Raw genomic sequence first — 21,428 nt, 5'->3', positions numbered from 1 at the left:
AAAAGATGACGCTCATATCCACCAGATAACACGTTCCATGGCGACATGACCGGGAACTACATTTGATACGAAGAAACTCACTCCCTTCTAGCAACTGAACCGCACACCGAAATTTAGTATCAGATTCACGGCTCGCGCGATCGGTCAGGACCACACGCAAATATGTGAATGGTACCACGGTCACAGAATCGAGTGTATACACGCGAAGTCACATACACGCTAGCACACGCGAAAAACATGTTAACATACAAGCGCTTGAGCTCTTCGCGACCACTCACGCATACCTACGCCCACGATCTCGCAAACATGATTACACCTCGGTGATAGTGAACGTCTTAATACTCATAAATTCTGAAACGCGGTCTCAAGCGGGAACAAAAATGCCCTTGCGCACGCGATTACGAATCGGTCCCGTGCGGAAGTCTGTCCTCGATCCTAGAAGCCTAGGACCATGCCTTCAGCTGGAACAATTAAGAAAATACGCTCATACCTATTAGACAACACGTCTCATGATGACATGACTGGGAACCCTAGTGATATAAGGGAACCCACTCTCTGCTAGAATCTGAACCGTACACCGATAATTATCAGACTCACGGTTCGCGCGATTATTCAAGAACACACGCAAATATATTACGAAATCACGTCAGCATACAAACGTTTGAGTTCCTCGCGATTATGCAAACAACCTACGCCCACGATCTCGCAAACATGAAAACACCCCGGTGATAAGGTGGACGTCTCAGCACTCATAAACTTACAATCGCGATCACAAGCGTCAACCTACAAACTCCCGCGCTGAATTGTTCCCGGCCGGATTTATGTGTGGAGAGTTTTAAAATACCGTGGTGGTTTCAGTATTTTTCCCTTCTTTTGTATTTCTGTTTTCAGTATTTTTCCCTTCTTTTGTGTTTCTGTTTCTGAGTACCATTAGCTGGTCAGTGACCAGTGAAGTAGCGTTCTCTAAGTAAGCCGTCTGGATACCGTTACATACACAAGTTCGGTATTAGTTTACGTTTCCCCTTCTTGGTTCTTTTACTAACGTACACTAGGTAATAGGCCCGTGCAAAAATGACTTGCCCCTGACGGCGGTTCATCTCAAGGTGAGATGGACGTCGAAACAAAATCGGCTCCCCGGCTCAAAGTATATCCAAGCTCAGACACCGGCCCCTTCGTGATGTTCTTCCGGACCAAAGAAACAGTGATATCGAAAATTCGGCCTGGTAAGCTTCGGCTGGTTGTTATCAGTTTGACTCAGGCAAACGATATTGCTGGCTACGGGCCCTTTGCGAAGGAGTACAGGGTGTATATTCCAGCTAACAGGGTTGAAGTCAGTGGGGTCGTTTCCGATTCGAGTCTGAATTGCTAGGACCTGCTAAAATATGGGACTGGCTGTTTCAAAGACCCCATGCTTAAGCCAGTGAAGATCCTGCAGTGCAAACGATTGCATTCAGTCGCAGATGACGGAAAGAAAACATACGCCAACTCAGACTCCTATCGGGTGACCTTCGCCGGTTCTGCTCTACCCAACTACCTCCTCTTTGACAAGGTTCGTCTACCTGTTCGCCTCTTTGTGCTGCGGGTAATGAACTGCACTAATTACAAACAATTGGTACACACGGCCTCCCATTGTAGCAATAAAGCCCGTTGTGGGAAATGCGGTGGGAATCATGTGGATGATTCCTGTGGTAGAGATGTCGAAAAGTGTCTCTACTGTGGGGGAAATCCACATGATCTCCCCTCATGTCCCGCGTACAAACAGCGCGAGGAGAATCTTAGACGTTCCCTTCAGGGACGCTCTAAGCGATCTTTTGCAGAAATGCTTAAGATAGCTACGCCACCCGTCTCTAGGAACATCTATACCAACTTGTCTACTGACGAAGGCGATTGTGATGAACCCCAGGAGGGAACATCTTCTGCTGTGCCTAGAAGAAATAGAAAAAGGAGGAACATTTCCTCTTCCAAGCTTCGTCGTAAAGGTCAGAAGGTGTCTCTTCACGGACCCCTAAAATAACTACTCAAGGTGCAAAACCGAAGCAAGTCGCTCCCGGTCTCAGTAACCTGAGCTCAGAAGAGGAGTTCCCAGCACTTCCAGGAACATCAAAAACCCCAAGTGTTCCCATATCTCAGCCAGAGAAAGAAAACAGCGCTGGCTCAATAAATTTCTCTGACATTGTGGACCGTATTCTTACAGCTTTAAATATTTCTGACCCCCTTAAAAGCATCTTGATTAGCTTTCTTCCCGCAGTTCTTGATGCAGTTCAAGAAATGGCCCCTCCTCTCAGCGATTGTATCCTTCGATGGCTAATTCATCGAACGAGGTCAAGGATTTAATCACTGATCTACTGTGGAATTGCAGAAGCATTATCCCGAAAATCGATTCCTTTAAAATCTTACTACATAACTTGAAATGCGATGCATTTGCACTATGCGAGACATGTCTTACTTCAGAAATAGACTTACACTTGCATGATTTTAACATTATTCGCTTGGATCGAGAAGACTTATGGAGGAGTACTTTTGGGGATCAAAAAGTGCTATTTTATCAATCGAATCGACTTCCCCTCGACACCAGACATTGAAGTTGTCGCTTGCCAAACCAGAATTAAAGTCAAAGACCTTTGCATTGCTTCCACCTAGATCCCCCTAGAGCCTCAGTTAGCCACCTACGGCTTTGCGATATTGCGGAACTCCTGTACACGGAGAAGGCCGCTGCGTATAAGACCTTCTGGGACGACGGGCGGCCAGCTAGCTACCGGCAGTACGCGATGGCGGAAACGCGCATGAAGAGTTTGATGAAAGCCAAAAAACGTAGCTATTGGCACCGGTTCGTTGACGGACAAACGAGAGAAACATCGATGAACACTCTTTGGAGTACGTCCCGGCGCTTACGAAACCGAAACAGTACTATCAGGAATCAGAATATATTGACTTAAATGGTACGTTCCCCGTATGTAGTCGGGGATTTGTGCCTTGCCGTGTGTTTTCATCATTTCCTGAGCGGAAGAAAAGGACAAGGAGGTGTGGGGAAGTAGAATTGGAAGGGTGGGAAAAATAACAGCACAAAAACAAAAATAAACAACAGGTAAGTAAAACTCACAAGTAGTTCAACTTGCCTGCGAATAAGCCTAAAGCTCTTTACCACATTGGATAAGAAACTTTAGTATGTCTCTGAGCTTCAGTCGTCCAAACATGGTTCGTCAGATGATATGAGGTTCCGTAGTCGGATTCACAAAGAACACATGAAAAAGACTCAGCGCGCTAAATATACCCGGTAGCAAAACTGGACAGCAAAATCTTTTTCAAGACATGTTTACGAATATCAAATCCCTTTTGGAGTATCACGGAAAGTATTCCATCTTTTCCGGGTGATTTGTATGGAGCAAAGCTGTCAACTGCCAACTTGACCGATTCAATGGAACCCAATGTGCGTGCTAATGCTCACGAGTCCGAATCACCAGAATCACCAGAATGAGATCTGTGAACATTGCTCAGCTCCGGGGCGATAAAACCTGGAAAGTGCGCGTCGAAGAGACAATTAAGAACATGTTTTTTGTCTGTCGCATAAACAATCTCTGGTTTTTAAGGAGTTGAACTGAAAAACTTTCGATTTCGGGAGAATTTTATTTAACCTGCTAGCCTCGTTCAGACTAGAGACATTAGAGACATTAGACACTCCTGCATGAGTCGAGATAAATTTCTTAGTTGCTGTACGTTTATGCTGGAGATTGATTTGTGCTATTCTAACCATTGTTGATTAGAGAACTGCACATTTCATTTCCAACATAATTTGCACAACAACTAGAGGACACCAAGCGAGTTGGGATATTAACGCATATAGCGAGCCATATCAGGTTTAAATGGGACATGATCATCTGATTCCCACGATTTGCGAAGAAAATAATGGTCCACTGTGTCAGAGAATCGCATAACACAGTAAGGGCAAAACCCAAAATGCTCCGTGCGCGACTGGCACATTTTAGACCCTCCAGTCATCAAGTCCTCGGCACGGAACTACACCTTGACTTAGGGTCTCCTACTTTCAGTTGCCTCCTACGACATGGGAGCAGGACCCCGAGAGCGTGGAATATTCAAACCGTTGGATATTAGATTTAGCCAAGAAGGTTTGTCCGGATTACGCCCCGGCACAGAAGATCTACGGCGCCGCGTCCCCTCACGATAACCCGAAAGAAACACCGTTTTCGATGGTGGAGTTCTCACTTGATCTCTTGTCATGTAACAATAAAGCTCCAAGGCCAGACAGAATCAAATTTAACTTGTTAAAGAATCTGCCAGACTCTGCCAAGAGACGCTTGTTGAATTTATTTAATAAGTTTCTTGAGGGTAATATTGTCCCTCATGACTGGAGGCAAGTGAAGGTCGTCGCTATTCAAAAACCAGGAAAACCAGCCTTCGACCACAACTCGTATCGACCGATGGCGATGCTGTCCTGTATACGAAACTTGTTCGAGAAAATGATCTTGTTTCGTCTCGATAAACGGCTTACGGCACCAGTATGGTCATTCACCGACTCTAAATAACGTTTTGTTAAACTTGCTGTCTCAAATATATATGCATTTTTCGCATGGTGATTTATCGACATCACGAATTAGCTACATGGGTCTTCCCCAGTGCTCATGTCTAAGCCCCCTTCTCTATAACTTTTACGTGAATGACATTGACGAATGTCTTGTCAATTCCTGCACGCAAAGGCAGCTTGCAGATGACAGTGTGGTCTCTATTACAGGACCCAAAGCCGTCGATCTGCAAGGACCATTGCAAGATACCTTGGACAATTTATCTACTTTAGCGCTCTAGCTGGGTATCGAGTTCTCTATGGAGAAAACTGAGCTAGTCATCTTTTCAAGGAAGTGTGAACCAGCGCAACTACAGCTTCAATTATTGGGTCAAACTATTGCTCATGTTTCAACTTTCAAATATCTCGGGGTCTGGATCGACTCTAAAGGAACCTGGGGATGTCAGATTAGGTATCTGAAGCAGAAGTGCCAACAAAGGATCAACTTTCTCCGTACAATAACCAGAACATGGTGGGGTGCCCACCCAGGAAACCTGATCAGGCTGCACCAAGCAACGATATTGTCGGTGATGGAGTACGGGAGTTTCCGCTCCGCTGCGAACATACATTCCATCAAACTAGAGCGAATCCAGTATTGTTGTTTGCGTATTGCTTACGATGAGTTTAGAAGTGCTGGCGGGCGTTCTTCCGCCGAAAATCGACTTTGGGACCTCTCATATCGATTGATCATCCGATGCGATATCTTGAACCCGTTAGTAATTGCAAATTTCGAAAGGCTTGTCTAGCTCAACTCTCAAACCCTAAATCGGGTCCTTGTACTTCGATTACATGGCATAAAATATCAATCATTCTTCATATTATCCCAACCGTGTCAATCTCCCCCATGCTTCTGATTCAACTGTATTCTTCGACACATCCATGAAGGACGAGATTCGTGGAATCCCGGATCACATACGTCCGCAAGTGATCCCAAGCATCTTTCATAGTAAATTTCGGGATGTCGACTACAACAAGATGTTTTACTCCGCCGGGTCAAGCCTCGACGGCTCCACTGGCTTCAATATATTCAATCAAAACCTCATCGCCTCATTCAAACTCAATGATCCTGCTTCAGTTTACGTCGCAGAACTTGCTGCTATTCAGCATACCCTTGGGATCATTGATACTTTGCCCACCGATCATTACTTTATTGTCTCGGATAGCCTCAGCTCAATCTTACTACACAGATGTGGTCACAGATGGTTACATGGTGTGAAGATATTCTTGCTCCCAGCTATATTACACTCACAAGTAGTTTTCCTTATAGGACATTACATGTGAAGATTCTTTCTCGAGAGGAGTGATTGTCTGGCTATATGATGAGTCAACAACAAACGCAAGTGGTCTGTTACACTGATGGTTCTCAGATGACGGGAGGGCTGGTGCTGGTGTCTACTGTCGTGAAATGAGATTGGAACAATCTTACTCGCTAAGTAGATCCTGTAATGTATTCCAAGCAGCAATCTGGGCTTCGTCCGAGCACCACAACCATTGAAGAAATTTACAAACGTGTCGCCAAACAAAGGCGTTTCTAGAACAACCGTGCTCAGTGATTTAAAAAAGTATGCATTTTTCGAAGCTTCACTAAGGCATGTTGACTAGAGCTTTAACCGGCCACTGCAAACATGATTATCACATGGCCACTATTCAGCGCGCTGAGTGTTTTTCATGTGATCTTTGTGAATCCGACTACGGAACCTCATATCATCTGATATGCAACTGCCCAGCAGTAGCGCAATTGCGATTTCGAGTTTTCGGCCGTCTCTACAAAGACGACACCATGTTTGGACGACTGAAACTCAGACATATTAAAGTTTCTTATCCAATGTGGTAAAGAGCTTTAGGCTTAATTGCTGGCGAGTTAAACTATTTGTGAGTTTAACTTACCTGCTGTTTATTTTTGTGCTAATATTTTCATCATTTCTTCCTCAGGAAATGATGAAAAGACACGGCAAGGCACAAATCCTCGATTCCTGTTTGATTTGTTTGTCTCTGACAGGAAAGTGGTCTTTCGGTACCCTGGTCATTCCAGTCCAGCAATCCATTATGTTGAGAGCCAAGGGAGACCGCTGGTCCCCCTTCTCTTCCAGGATCTTCTATCTTGGGAATAGCTCTTTCGAGAGCTAGCACCGAACGGTATAAAATCTATAATCTACTGAAACAAACGTCTACAATATCATTCACTGACATGCTTGAGCCAGTAATTCACGCGGTTACATCCTCGTCATCCGTAAATTTAATCTCTTCGTCTTCCTTCCGATTCCGTAGGGATCTGTTATTTCATCGCAATCACGATTGCTTGTAGTTTAAACGTTTTCCAAAATGGACTACCAAGGATTTGATTTGCTGCTAAGTGCCGCGCATCAGATAGAGATGGCACTATCGCCTTCAAGGTTCAAGGCTCCTTATTCGATGCCGAGCGTTGCACTGTATGAGGAAGTTGAAATATCGAACAACCGTGAACGCCACGTGAGCTATGCCGACACATGTGAATTACCGTCGACGTTGGAAGATGGTGCCGAGTTAGATCACAGAGATCGGAACTGTAAACGCCATGTGAGCTATGCCGACACATGTGAAAGTAGTGCGATCGACAATGGTAAGCTCAAATGACATCCATGTTCAAGTGCTATTTTTAATTATCGTTTTGCCTTTCTCATATAGAAAGGTTATGCAATCACTCTGAAAAACGTCAACCTAATCCCGGCCCCGAGGGCCGAGTGTCATATCCCATTCGACTCAGTTCGTCGAGATCGGAAAAAGTCTGTATGTGTGTGTGTGTATGTGTGTGTGTGAATGTGTGTGCGTATGTGTCAAATAATGTCACTCATTTTTCTCAGAGATGGCTGGACCGATTTGCCCAAACTTAGTCTCAAAGGAAAGGTGCAACCTTCCCATCGGCTGCTATTGAATTTTGGATCGATCGGAATTCTGGTTCCTGAATTACGGGTTTCAGAGTGCGGCCACACAGAAACTTCTCATATAAACTATAGGAAAAATTAAAAATAGAATTTTTATTTTTGATGCTAAATGTGTTCAAGGTGCATGAAACGTCGAGATTTGATGCAAACTCGAAAAAAAATTTGACGACGATTCACTTTTTTGGATTTTGGCACATTTTTGCCTTTCTCATATAGAAAGGTTATGCAATCACTCTGAAAAACGTCAACCTAAACCCGGCCAAATTTTTTTTCGACTCGCATAAGGTTTCTGGATTTTAACAGGGGCGTAGTTGATGGTTTACGGAGAGGGGTTACACCCCCCCTCTACTGATCGCTCCCCTCCTTTAAAAATCTCCTTAAATCACCCCTCAGACCACCACCCCATCCAGCCCGCATACCCCTCCCTTTCAACCCCATCATCTTTAAACCACCACTATATCACAAAGCATACCAATTTAAGCTGGGGAGTCGTGCGTTCATGGGACTTTCGCCCTCTTCACATACCCACTCCCGCATGACAAAATGAGTTAGCAAGCGGATAACATTGATCTAATGCTGATTAGGCTAATGGAGTATGATATTTTTTTGTTTCAAGTGTTTCACCGTCGACACGTAGCTCATCAAGTTCGTGGCTGGCATGCCATTGTGTATAAGTGCAAAGTGTACTAAGAATGTAATGGACATTTCCACGATTATGTTGAACATAAAAAGCCTCCGTGCCATAGTTTAGAGAAATGAGAAAGGCACAATTGCACCGCTAGGTGGATTAAAACAGGTTTTTTATAAGGTTTTACTGATGACACAATTCGTCGTGGTAGCACATCGAGTATTGAGATATCTTTTTTAAAAGCGTTTACATCGACTCCGAAAGAAAGTGCAAAGTTGAAAGAGTTAATGCGATCGGAGAAAGCTATTCGCTCGTGGGCAGCACCAAAAGAACGAGTTGGTTTGGGAAATATCCGAGAAAAAGATGCAGAGCACGAACAATTATTATATTGTAGACGTAGCACTCTCCAAGAAACTTGCGGTAAGCAACGTAATTCGAAAATGAAAATTGAAGGGATTGAAGCTGGCCCGTCGGGACCACGTATAGAGATCGTGGAAAATTCGTTGTATTCTAATTTTAATTATAATTTGGGAACCACGTCCTTTCTGGATAATCCGGCGTCACCAGTAGGTTCAGTCAACTTCATTGAAGATTGCGCTGTTCAAAATGTCTCTGCCGTTGCTTTAAATGAAAGCGATGAGATAGATGATGATGAGGACGAGGAAGATGACGATCCTACATATTTGAATGACCTTTCAATTTTTGAATATTTCGAGCACTACCGAGCAATCATGACAGATGAGGAGGAGTCTGATGATTCAGATCATGAAAAACCGCTTGAAGCGCAGAATTACGGTAATTAAATCATCCGAAATGTATTGAGTACTTTTTTCTTACAGTTTTGTTAATTTATAGATCATTGTGTAAGTCCTTTAGAAAAATCTATGGTTGACGTTTAGGCTAAAAAGGTTAATCTGCGAAAAATGAATCGCGAGCGTAAGGAAAAAGGAAAACAATATACGCAAATAAGTGGTAAGATTGTTCCCAAGAGGGAGATTCGCGCGGGATGCACCTGTCGATTGCGCTGCAGTGAGAAATTCAATGATTTTACACGGACCAAACTGTTAACAAATTTGCTACGTTTAAAACGATCCGGACAGAACCAGTTCTTATCGTCCCACATCAGTGTTGTCAACGTCTCTCGGCCAACGGTACGTTCAACGTTCTTAATTAAATAATGTAGAACGCAATTGCACACATCTTTAACTATTGTCTGTTCTGAAAATGATTAAGTATTCTGAGTTACCGTGACTCACACATATAAAACAGAAACATTAAATAGTATAACAAGTTAGTATTATCACCCTACCTATTTCAAGTCGTTGATTAGAGCAACGTCTACAATCTGTTCAACGCATTGGCTCAAATGGTAGGACGATTATATGCATATCACCCACGCGAATCTTTCTACTTAGTATTTAGTTTCATCAATAGTTGGTTAGTTGGATTTGCAGTTCTAAATGACTAATGACTAACGAGAGACTTTGACCCAAGCCCCTGCTAGGCAACCATTTTTTCCTAGTCAACATCTGCCTTTGTTAAAATCAAAACAGCCCGATGCTTATACGACAAGGGCCATAGAAGTGGCTAGGCCCATCATATGTTGACTACTGTCAAAATCTAGATCTCAGATTAGCAGAAACTGAAAAAGGTTCAAAACAAAAAAATTAAAGAATTTTTGCATTTTTATGCCAAATCTTAATTAACCCTTAAAGGTGAAAATCAATTTTTGACATTAAAAATGTCTTACTCCACTATCTGGGGCTAGGTGTCATTCTAAAATCTAAACTATCTCCCATGTAACGAAACTATGTAAGGTTTGCACGCTTATAACTCCGATATTACTAGATGGATTTTAATCATTCATACACCAACCGATTCAGAAACACCTAACTTAAATATTGGTAATAATTTAATATCTCCCCAATAAAAGTAGACTTTTGGAAATTGGTAAAATTAAAAAGTTCACAAAAAACGGGAAAAATACCATTCGTGAGGCAGATTTCTCAGACACAGCCGTCAAAAGAGGGCAGCTTAGTTGCTCAATGAAACACGAAAAGTCATAAATAGAAGCAACGCATGTCCGTTTAAATCAGTTGTTGCTCTTATTCCACACGAGCAACGTCGTCTCCGGGCGATGCAATAAGCGCTATCGATTTTCGGCAACGTTGGCATTTGCACACACTCGCACCTAAGTGACTAAACCATATACGGTTAGTTTATAAATAGAGGTGACGCGTACCCGTTTGAATCAGTTTTTGTTCTTACGTCGAACGGGTAAGATCATGGCTGCAGCGTCTGGGCACTACAATAAGCGGTAGACGCTATGCATTTTCGGCAGCGGTGGCCGTGTGCGGATTTGTCGGGTACCAGCATGGTGTCACAGAATGATTTGCAAAGTGGGTGGGCGGGGTGGTTTGGATTTAATTCAATACGGTGTGTGCTGCTTAAGAGTGTTGCGTTTGAAAAAAATATATTTATTTTTATGCATGCGTGTGCGTTGTAACTTGTTAATCCATGTTTACGGCGCTTTGTAGCTGCGTAGGGTAAAGAGCCAATTGGTTTTCATGTTTCATATTTCGGTTATATGTTTTTTATCAGTAAGGCATCTGACAACGTGCTTCTGTAGTTATTGCACTGTTCAGCAGCGTAGTATTTTATATAGGAGAGTACACTCAGGTTTTTACGCGGATTTTGAAATTTACGCGGTTTTCATTAACGCGTTTTTTTTAAATTTACGCGGTTTTCATTTACACGGCCTGTATCCCCTGCGTGAAAAATCTGAGTGTAATTGCATCGGAAACAATCACATTCCCAGCAGAACTTTTTGTTTTCTAATTTCAAACACTTTTGTTTCGTACTGCACACAACGGAAAATTTTAAAACAGAACTTACCGTCCCAGCAGCAGTTGAAGCGGGTGTTCTTTTTCGATTCAAATTCAAGCCATGTCTTGAGCGTTACTGGACTTAAAATTGTTTTCCCAGTTAAACCAGTCAGAATATCTGTCCTACCCTATATATTTAAAACACAGTTCTAATTGCGTTTTAAGGTATACAACAAATACGGTTGTGTATACTAATTTAAATTTTAAAATAAATCTGTTCTAAATTATGAAACAAACCGCTGTACTGAACATATAATTATGTCAGTCCTATTACCACATAAAACACCTATATAACATAAAACGCTGCAGAATTGGTTTAATAATACAATGTTTACACTACAGAGTTATAACACGTTTTAATAATTAGCAACAAGAAAAATATCACCAAGATAGCATAAAAACCCGTTTTAACTGGTAGTGCGAACGTTGCATAACAATGTAATTTATCAAATAATTTCATTTTTCCACCACTAATCGATCAAGAAATACTTACACTTAAGATTGTTTACTTAAGTTCATTAGTACATTATTGAAAATTTAAATGGAAAATGAAATTTCATATTTTATGGAGAATCTGTATATTTCCGTTGGCGGGCGTGGGTTTCCTCATCACAGCTCTCAATATGGAACTTTTCTTTTGAATATATTTTCTGGACAGACCAGCCTATTTTTACTAGATGGATCAGCCAAATAATGCCAATCACCTAGTGAGATACTTGATTAATTAATAGATTACCGTTAAAAGACCTTCAATAAATTATGTTTTAATGGGGAGGGTATATAGCAAATTGTAACATATGAAAACAGGCGAGTGAACAAGAACGTGTGTCGATATGTGTGATAGATAAAAAAGCTATATTTTTAATGTCACCGTGGTCGTGTCCTGTACACAACCCTTTTTTTTTGAAATTTTGTGAAACTTGTGTCAGCTATATCACGTTAGTGTGATATTTTTTAGACGATTTTCAGGACGTTGTTTAAAAATAACATTGAGCATTGAAGGTTTAACACGTCGAAATTTGATGAAATCTCTAAAATTTTTGAAGAAAACCTGTCTGATCATTCGGCACAGTTTTGCCTTACACAATCACTCTGATATGCAATCACTTTGAAAACCTACAAAACGTTATCACTCGAGATAGACGTCTGAACTGCCCAATTCAGTCTGTAATGTCTCAGTCCAATCCTTAATTCTGAACTGCGTGATTTGATATGGTTTCATTACTTTTTTTTAGGTAATCAGCTCGAGGCGTTGCTATACGCATATTTACAAGCTTCCAGCTATCGGTGGTACAGTCAAAGTATGCAAGAAAATGCTTGCAGCGACGTATGATGTGGGGAACAGCAAGCTTCGGGTCATGGCGCAAAAGAAATTCCTCGGTTCCGGGGTAGTGGCAGAAGACGAACGATTAAAAAATAGAAGCCAGATACAAATAACCGAAGAACAAAAGCTTCACATTAATCGGCATATAAGATCCTTCCCGGCCACGTCGAGCCACTATACTCGCGAAAGGACCGCAAAATTGTACCTTTCTAGCGATCTCAGCGTACAACGCATGTATAAAAAAAGTGTGCTGAGGATAATATCGCCCCAGTTCACCTGAGCACCTACAGATTGGCTTTTAAGAAAACTAATCTGTCTTTTAGAAAGCCAAAAGTCGATACATGCAGTACGTGCGATAAATTTAACGTTCGATTGAAACTGAAGCCTGAGAAACGCCAGAAAGAGGCTATTGAAAACGAAATAAACATACATCAAGCAGCAGCGCAGTGTGTATACGACGAGAAAAAACGTGATGTTGCAGTGGCTAAAATAAATTCCGAGGTACGAACTTTCTCTTTCGATTTACAAAAACAATTGCCTACACCCAAACTCACTTGCTGGCAAGCCTTTTACGCTAAGCAATTATATACATACAATTTCACAACATTTACAACTCATTTGGGAACAAATTCAGCGGAATGCTACATTTGGGATGAAACAAAAGATCGGCGTGCTCGCAAGAGATTGGTTCTTGTATTCTGAAGGATCTACAAAATATGCCGACATATGTACAAAAGACTGTTTACTATAGTGACCGGTGCACAGGTCAGAATTTAAACAAAAATGTTGTATTTCTTTTGACATATTTTACCGAACTAAGGCATGCAAAAAATATGGCTTTAGAAATACACCATAAATTTATGAAGACGGGGCATTCCCACCTTGAAGTGGACTCCGTTCATGGGGCAATCGAGCGCGCTAAAAAAAAGATAGCTGTAGACATTGAAACGCCACATGACTGGGCTATTTTCATTGGTGCTGTACGGAGATCGGTGCCATTGAAGGTGACGGAAATGGAGCGCGGAAGAAAGGCAATTGTAAAAATTCCAGATTGTTTTGATGCAGATTTAGATCCAACCGATGAGTGAGAATGAAAATTAAAAAAAAAACTTGTTGATAAATATTTTGTATTGTCATTTGTTTAAAATAAACATTTCACTTTGGTTTTTCAATTTCTGATATAATCCTCTGAAAGCATATCCTTGGAATCGAAGCTCATTTGGTTGATAATTTGCTGAACTCCCCCTTAAAGTCTTTAGGCTTAACTGGATCACGGGTGCGCGATCCACATTCAGAATGGCTGAGCTGAAGGCCCATTAATATAGAATAATGCTATGGCGACTATTAGAGGTAAGATATGTTCGCGTTGTTCTCAAATTTCCATGTTAGTTGTACAGTGGCACCATAGATGACTTTCCTTGTGTCCGGAAAATGTTGGGTAGTTTGCGATCCAATTAGGCAATCCATGAGACGTTTCTGATCAGCTGATTATTTCTTGTTTACTTATTCTGACGTTACTCCGAGGGGTGCGACGTCCGACAATATCGATGATTCGATCCAACATCAAACGAATCGGACTAACAAAGTTATTTGTCGGACGAGTTTTTCTGTTCGCAGGAGTAGACTTGTTGACAGAACCCACCGCTGAATTGTCAAACAAACGTCTAATGGATTTCCTAATTGTTCGTTGGTTCAAGCTAAAGGAAACTGACACGAAGTCTAAACACGAATAATGGAATACTTGCCTATGCCGCTAGCAAATTTCTTGTAGATTTTTTATCAACTGAACCGAATGGTACGTAGTTCACTATAGTTGGTTGGTGATCCGTTGAGTGTCCTTTGGTTTTGCTGCAATCGGCCGGCGCAAAAGAGCCCTTAGTCAACAGTATAAAACTCCACCAAATCCAGTTGAAAATTTGTTCGCCGTGTCGTGCCACTGGTCGCCCGACAGCATGTAATAATGATAGCTTAGGAGCGTAAAGCGCTTACTTGTAACATAAATAATATATATATAATGCACATGATTCAATTGATAACACGTTTAATTTAATCGTTTTTTTTTTAATTTCCTTCATGCGCCAAAACTTCACATCTACATTTCCGATTGATACAGAGCATAAGCAAAACATTATATCTACATTCCCGATTGGCAATACAGCATAGGCAAAATATCACAACTACTAATACAATTATCTCTAAAATGACGTTGAAATTGTGCGTACTACATATACACTATCGTACCTTCAGTAAATGTAGATGGAATGATCAAATATATAGACTTTTATATGCATTATCACTTAATTAAAATTTGAAAGTTTTATTGAAATGTTTGCTAGCGGTTTTCTCCGTTTGACGTCTATGTTAGATATGACGTAATGAAAAAACGGTCTAGAAATAACTTTAAGGCGAATATTCGTGATATAATTACTGAGCTAAAACCTACAGTTCCGAAATCTCCCTCGACTATAGGTACTGAAATCTGCAAGAGTACCCATTGATCTCGTGGAAGTTTTGGTACTCTACACATATTCCATTTCCAGTTAGTTCCCAACACACAACCACTTATCTTTCCAAAATACATAAATACAATAAATTCTTAACTTGATTAATTTGTTTTTGATTTCAATATTTAGCTTCCAAGATAGGGATGTTTGTATGTGTAAAAAGATGTTTTTTGTTGTTACTTGGAATTAACAACATAGATAAATACTTTGGAATATTAACACCATAGACAAATACTTTATTTTTTTTTGAGCAGCTTAAAGAAATACCTTTCATGCACAACTTTTTTCTTGGGCATAAAGGGATCCAAAACCATTTTTCCTTGAAAATGGTGGGTTCAAGAAACTCGAAAAACTTTTTTTCATAAAGATAGGTGCTTCCATCGCAGTGTTAGAAGCTGCGCAAGTTTTACCTTCCCATGCTTAATACAATTTTCCTAGAATTTTTACAGTAGTCCAATAACGTGGAAAATGTAGTCGAAGATAGGCTAAATTAATAGGTTTTATCAGTTTTCAATAATATTGCAAAACAACAAAGATATATTAAAATTTCATTTTTCGTCGTCAACGTAATCTATCCCTGGCAGCACTGCTCCATCGGGATCCAATCAGGCTAACTGTAATAACTTCAGTTTCAAAGCTATTACTTGTAACTGTTATAGCGGTAAGCTTGAAGCTAGTTGGTACCGCCACACGGTATTATCTTTGATTTTAGGCCTGAGTTTAGTCCGGTCTAAGACGTTAGTACTTGTTATAGACCTTTCACGTCAAAAAATTTTATAATTTTAATTTGGTGTCTCTAACTATTGAAAAAATCAAAAATTATTCGAACTGCCCATTTTACTCTGTATTCCCCTGTCCTATTTACCTCGATTCTCCATACTTTTACACCATTTGGATGAACTTCGAGTGGTGAATATGAAATAAAGTTACGGCGGGTAGCCTATAACAAAGTTCCAGTAGCCTACCGCTCGCCGGCATCTATTTTAATGTGGCTATTCGCCGTTTTGTTTACTGGGTATGAACTCCAAGAGTTCATTCCAATTTGTCAAAAACATTGTTTTGACGTAGATGAACCTCACAACAGTGTTGCAGAATATACCGATTCATCGATATCTAAACCGATTTTGAATTTCAATACCAATAAAGTTACTAAAATACCGGTTTCTTTTTTCTTACCAAAAAATAACGATTTTCATATAATACGATCAATTAATATTACGTATGGGCCTTTTTAGAAAATGTCTTCACATTTCCATATCAAATCATCCGGAAATTGATTCAGCAATCTGCCAGGTTACTATCAAAATTTCAAATGAAGCTCAACAACCGATTCTGAAATCGATTGAACTCGGTAGGTTTGATTACATAACATTAGAATGATCTATTATTTAAAACCAATAATTTGCAGATAACTTTTGGTTAGCATACATCTTCACACCGATAAATACCTATTTTTTATTTAGAACTATACCGATATTAGATTTGTTCCAGTACCAGTAGAAAGTGGAAGTACTTCGAAGCAAACAGAGAGAAAATCGTTCCTATGTTCTCTTCTCTTTTTTCTTCTTCCGTTAGCAAGCTGGAGTAAAAAGCAAGTATTTTTTGCTTCTGTTTGCTCCGGAGCAACTTCTGTGTACTACACGGAAACGAAAAACTACCTAAAATTCGAATCTCTCTTTTTGTTTTTGACAACACTAATAAGTGCGAAAGCGACGCACAACTCAAAAGTAAGTTAAAAGAACTTATTCTGCAAGTTGTTTTATTTAACCGTGTAGAACAAACTTATTATACAAAACCCTCTGACAACGCTGCTTTAAAGTGAAAAGTGCTCTTCAAACATCGATGACATCTTTTTTGTTTTTTTCCTGTTTTCTCTACCTACCTATCTGTTATGTATTTCATCCTGCCAAGGAATCCAAAAACATCAGCTGTCTCCCGTTTCCCGAGAGTTCGCCGACCAGTTTTGCTTTCAAACTGAAGAAAAAACTACAGTTTAACTTCACCGGGCACAATCATCAGAATGAGATGCAGGAAAATATTTTCATTTTACCGTTCAGTATGAGAAACATTTTACAAATGATAATCGTGTATGCCCAAAAGGTATTTGTGCGGATCTGCGAATCCGGTTTTTGTGGAATAATTCAACCAAGGGCTATGATGTAGCAGCGGTGAAGAGTAAGTCCAATCATACGGCTTCATCCCACCCCGGCAGCAGATGAGCGCTGGCGAATGTTCTCAGCCACCTGGAGGAGGAGGTTCAGCGCGGAAGAAATGTTACCAGACATTGCCGATCTGGTGTCTGGAGTTTCTTGATAATTTCATAGAGATTGGGAGTGCAGATGGGCGGTTGGAATTCTGGGAGGGAACGACTGGTAACTTTAAGGTAAATTGTATGGAGTCACTTGTTTGTTATTACAACTATTGACGGACGTTTCATTGCAGGGTATATATGAAGCCGAAAACACCCACAACAATGGGGTAACTAACATAAAGCTCGCCGGTGACAAAGTGATATTCGCACGGTTGAGTGGACGAATCGATTCTCTGAGACTAGAAACGTACACGCAAGGTTATCAGATCGATTGGGGTTTACGTCTGCATATGGGCGAAGTAAGTCCTATGTTTCAAGCAATTTTTTAAGCTCACGTAGAGCGCAGAACAGATAGATTTTATTTGCTATTTTAAAATACTGTATATTCTAAGTCATTTTATTTTCAGTCTGCAATAAGTATGTCATCAAGTGCCTTAATTCTTATTCTTTTTTAGCCCACGTACGCACCGGTTCGGCAGGAAGCATTAGTTTATTTCAGCAATCCGTCCACAACGTTGCCAGCTCAACATAACGCATCCGAGGAGGAGCTTCGATGTATTCTGGAGTTTCACCAGCCGGGTAACCGGTAACATGTTTGGATGTGGCGGGCGGTACAGTCATGACTGGCAGCCAGGGCCACACTGTTAAAGTGTTCCGACTCGATAGCGACCTAATGCAGTTCACCCTAAACGGCCATTGCGGTCCTATCACATGTATTTTCATAGACCAGTGGCAGGCCGAGATGGGCGCATCTGGTCGCCAGGATGGTGTGCTATGTGTGTGGGGCTTGAACTAGAACAGCTCCTACAAGACTATGGTTACGAGTGTTCAGCAGGCCGTTGGTAAGGGAGTGGATAATTTTTATAGTGTCGATTGTTGATAACAGGGCCATTTAATGGCGCCGCAATTAAATATAGAAAGTTACTAAATACATTTTGATAATAAACAAGACTTCTATTTACATAGCTTTCAATCAGATAATTTATGTTAGAACTAGCTTTTCCTCTTCTATTTTCCCATTACCGCCTTCAGTGACCGCGTGGATGCTTTCGGTCACGGTAGAATCCTTAATTTTTCCTTTTCGCCTGCTACCATTCCTTGACCTTTCGTGCAGCTTCTTGTGTCCTATCAAATGACTACGTTCAACGAATCTTTTTCCACACTATTCACAGCCATGGGGTCGTTCGCCAACATACCTGCGATTATGCTGGGTCAAATGTGCTCTTCGAAGAAACTCCTGCCCGCAGAGGTCACATTTGTACGGGCGTTCGTTTGTATGGATTTGCATGTGCCGAGTCATGTGAGAATATTTTTTAAACCCGCCACCACAGACTTCACATCTGAATTCTCGATCTTTGCTGTGGATAAGTTTGTGCTACGTAGGTTCTTTAGATTCAAGAAACTTTCTACCACAAATGTCGCAACTAAATATTTGATCCGCAAGATTCATATCGATGTGAACACGCTGGTGACGTTTCAAACTGCTGCTTTCCACGTAGCCTTTGCCACAGATATCACACTTATACGGACGCTCTCCAGTATGCATGCGCATGTGGCGAGTGAGTTCAGCACTAGTTATGAATTCTTTGCCACAAATATCGCACTCTCCGAAATCTCCGAAAAACGGGTTATGATCTCAAAAAATCTAACTTATTTTCGAAGCATATGAATTCAATGAAGCGGAATAAGCATATCATAACAACGTACCGTTCACTTATCTCCACCTTACCGTCCTATCACATGTATTTTCATAGACCTGTGGCAGGCCGAGATGGGCGCATCTAGTTGCCATTGCCAGGATGGTGTGCTATGTGTGTGGGACACATTTTGGTTCACTAGTCGTATGGGACGACAATACTGGAGATGTAGCTCGGGAAGTCAGGCTTGACTGTTCCAATTCACAACTAAGTCCGAAGATTATGCTACCTGCCAGTGGTTCGGTAATTTGTGACTACGGAAATCAAATGTGAATCGTTCGTTTCCCACTTGTGGCAGCGGAAAAGTGGTTCGGTCCGGGGAATCGTAATGGGCCAGCTAAAGAAAACAAATGTACAGCAGCAGCCTCTGAACGAAGCCATTGCTAGCACGAGTCTTTGATTTGGAAGGATAGTTGCTGAGGACCATTCTCAGAATAGTATAAAAGTTCTAAGTTCTAACCTCAAAAACAGACAACAATAAAATGTATTTCTTTTAGAGTTGATAATATCCATTACATGATCAAATGCGCTGATGGGTTAGGCTTTGGATTCGGCTATATTCCATCGTCATTGAAGCTAGATCATAGAATCATATTAATTTGACAGACTGCAAGTGTTATTAGTAGCACAAACAGCTAGCAGCCCAGCTAGTATTGTTCTTTCTGCTTGCAACCAACCTGGTTATATTGATGTCAATGCTAAATTCGCTGTTACAACTGTATGATCGCCATACTGTCCCATTTGTTATGGGAATCGCTATTAACATGGGACAGTTATGCTTAGAGCACCAGATTCTAAAAGCGACCAATTTTGGCCAATCACTGGAGACAAAATCACGCGTAACAAATAATAAATTAAATTATTGCTGAGTAATTTTTGTTGTATATGAATAAAACATATCTATTTTCTCGTTACCTATGGCTAAATAACCATTAGAAAGGTTATGAGTTTATGTTGTCGCATTTTATAATCATTTATACTACTTTCAAGCGATCGATTTTCAAGATACGACTCGCACTTTAACCACCCCTTCACCGCGCCATCAAAATATAAATAAGTCATACTCCTAATATTTATTAAAATATTTACTAAATAAAACATAGACCTGATAGTTCCTTTGCAAAAAAACACCGAAGCACAGTGAGTTGGTGTTAATGCTCTATCTTTGATCCTAGTGCTGCAGGATTTGGCCAACATTTATACTATTTTTATTCAATCAACTTCGAGGAAAATGTATCACGTGAACGCTATATATATGGACTTCCAAATTTGGTAATTGTTCCGAATCACACTCGACCTGGCCTTGGGTACAAGATATTTGCTTGATCTCCCACGAGCATGGTCCTGCCGGAGTGTTTGCCTCGCCCGATACCGGGGCAGCCTGCCCTAGCGAGGCTGCCTCTTGTGAATCGGAACCGCTGAACATTCCGATGAGGGCATGTCCAACGGTGTTACCGACGGAGCCGATTGCTACACTACCAGCAGTAGCTGCGATTTGAGCAATTAATCCAAAGGCCTGGTTGGGAGCTACCATTGGTGCAGCGACAGCCGAGTGTGACGCAGGCTGTACCATCGGCTAACTCGATTCCGGCGAGGTGGAGCGGCTGCAAATGGTGCGGACCTATATTGCGATGTATATAATTTCAAGGATTACTAGAGATTACCAATTATCAGAGATCATCACAATGTTTTGTGGCTAATGTTGTAATTCAGCAAAAAAACAAAACAAGTTAAATTGATCGCAACAAATAAAATCGCTTTCTTCAACGAATCGTGGACAAGAAAAATCCAAATGCCAAATTTAATGGAACATTGCCTAATGACGTCAAAACAAAATGAAAGCCTAGCGAGCTTGCATTTAAAAGTAAACCAAATCAAGTTTCTCATACTGTAGTCGAATAAAAAAAATTCTAAGTCTATGTAAACAAGCTCTGCGAAATGTCAAAAAAGTGAGGTTAAACATTTTCATCCAATGTTCTACAGCGAGAGGTTCATTTTAGTTTGTTTACATTAGGTTTGTTCCAGTACATGGAAGTTACTCCCTGTTGCTCCGGAGCAAAAAATTCTTGCTCCTTTTCACTCCGGTTTGCCACCAGAAGAAGAAAAAAGAGAAGAAGATAGTACAGGAACGATTTTCTCCCTGTTTGCTCCGGAGTACTTCCAGTTTCTCCTGGTACTGGAACAAACCTATTGCTAATGAATTTTGTACTGCGATTCACCACTTCATTTACCGCGTTGCCAAGAACTTAAGTGAAAATATTCAAAGCAGTGCTGCCCAAACGCACATTTTAAGTCCCACCATTCTTGCTGAGGTGAAAAAAATATTCAACATTCTTGCATATTTCAAATTTTAAAAAATCATTAAAAAATCATGATAGCTCCTAAAAATCTCATTTTTACGGAAATGTTCTTATCAATGTGTAATCTTTCGATTAAAAATAAGAAAAACAGGTGTTAGGTCGGACGAGAAAGGTCTATTGCAGAAATGGCTGCATCCTGAAGCCAAATGAAAACAGTGTAAAAGGCCGCCATGTTCCTCTTGCATACATCTCAATAATTTGAATCAACTTTTCGACCTTTAT

The 21,428-nt window shown here is 40.8% G+C and overlaps 2 protein-coding genes across 3 annotated transcripts in view; one reads left to right on the top strand and one right to left on the bottom strand.

The window, feature by feature from the left end:
• LOC131690904 (G-protein coupled receptor dmsr-1) overlaps nucleotides 1-21,428 on the top strand; it is a 623,822-nt gene that overhangs the window by 392,078 nt on the left and 210,316 nt on the right. The gene's annotated exons all lie outside the window — the stretch shown is intronic.
• LOC131687942 (hemiasterlin resistant protein 1-like) lies at nucleotides 20,063-20,419 on the bottom strand. Its single transcript, XM_058972041.1, has one exon. The coding sequence runs from the start codon at nucleotides 20,417-20,419 to the stop codon at nucleotides 20,063-20,065; it is 357 nt and encodes a 118-aa protein (XP_058828024.1).

This window comes from Topomyia yanbarensis, chromosome 3 (genome assembly GCF_030247195.1).
Source record: "Topomyia yanbarensis strain Yona2022 chromosome 3, ASM3024719v1, whole genome shotgun sequence".
Taxonomy (NCBI): domain Eukaryota; kingdom Metazoa; phylum Arthropoda; class Insecta; order Diptera; family Culicidae; genus Topomyia; species Topomyia yanbarensis.
This window is presented reverse-complemented; position numbering and strand designations above follow the sequence as displayed.

Bases quoted from the DNA above. Each gene is read 5' to 3' on its own strand.
- LOC131687942 (XM_058972041.1), bottom strand. From the start codon at position 20,419: ATGGTACAGCCTGCGTCACACTCGGCTGTCGCTGCACCAATGGTAGCT.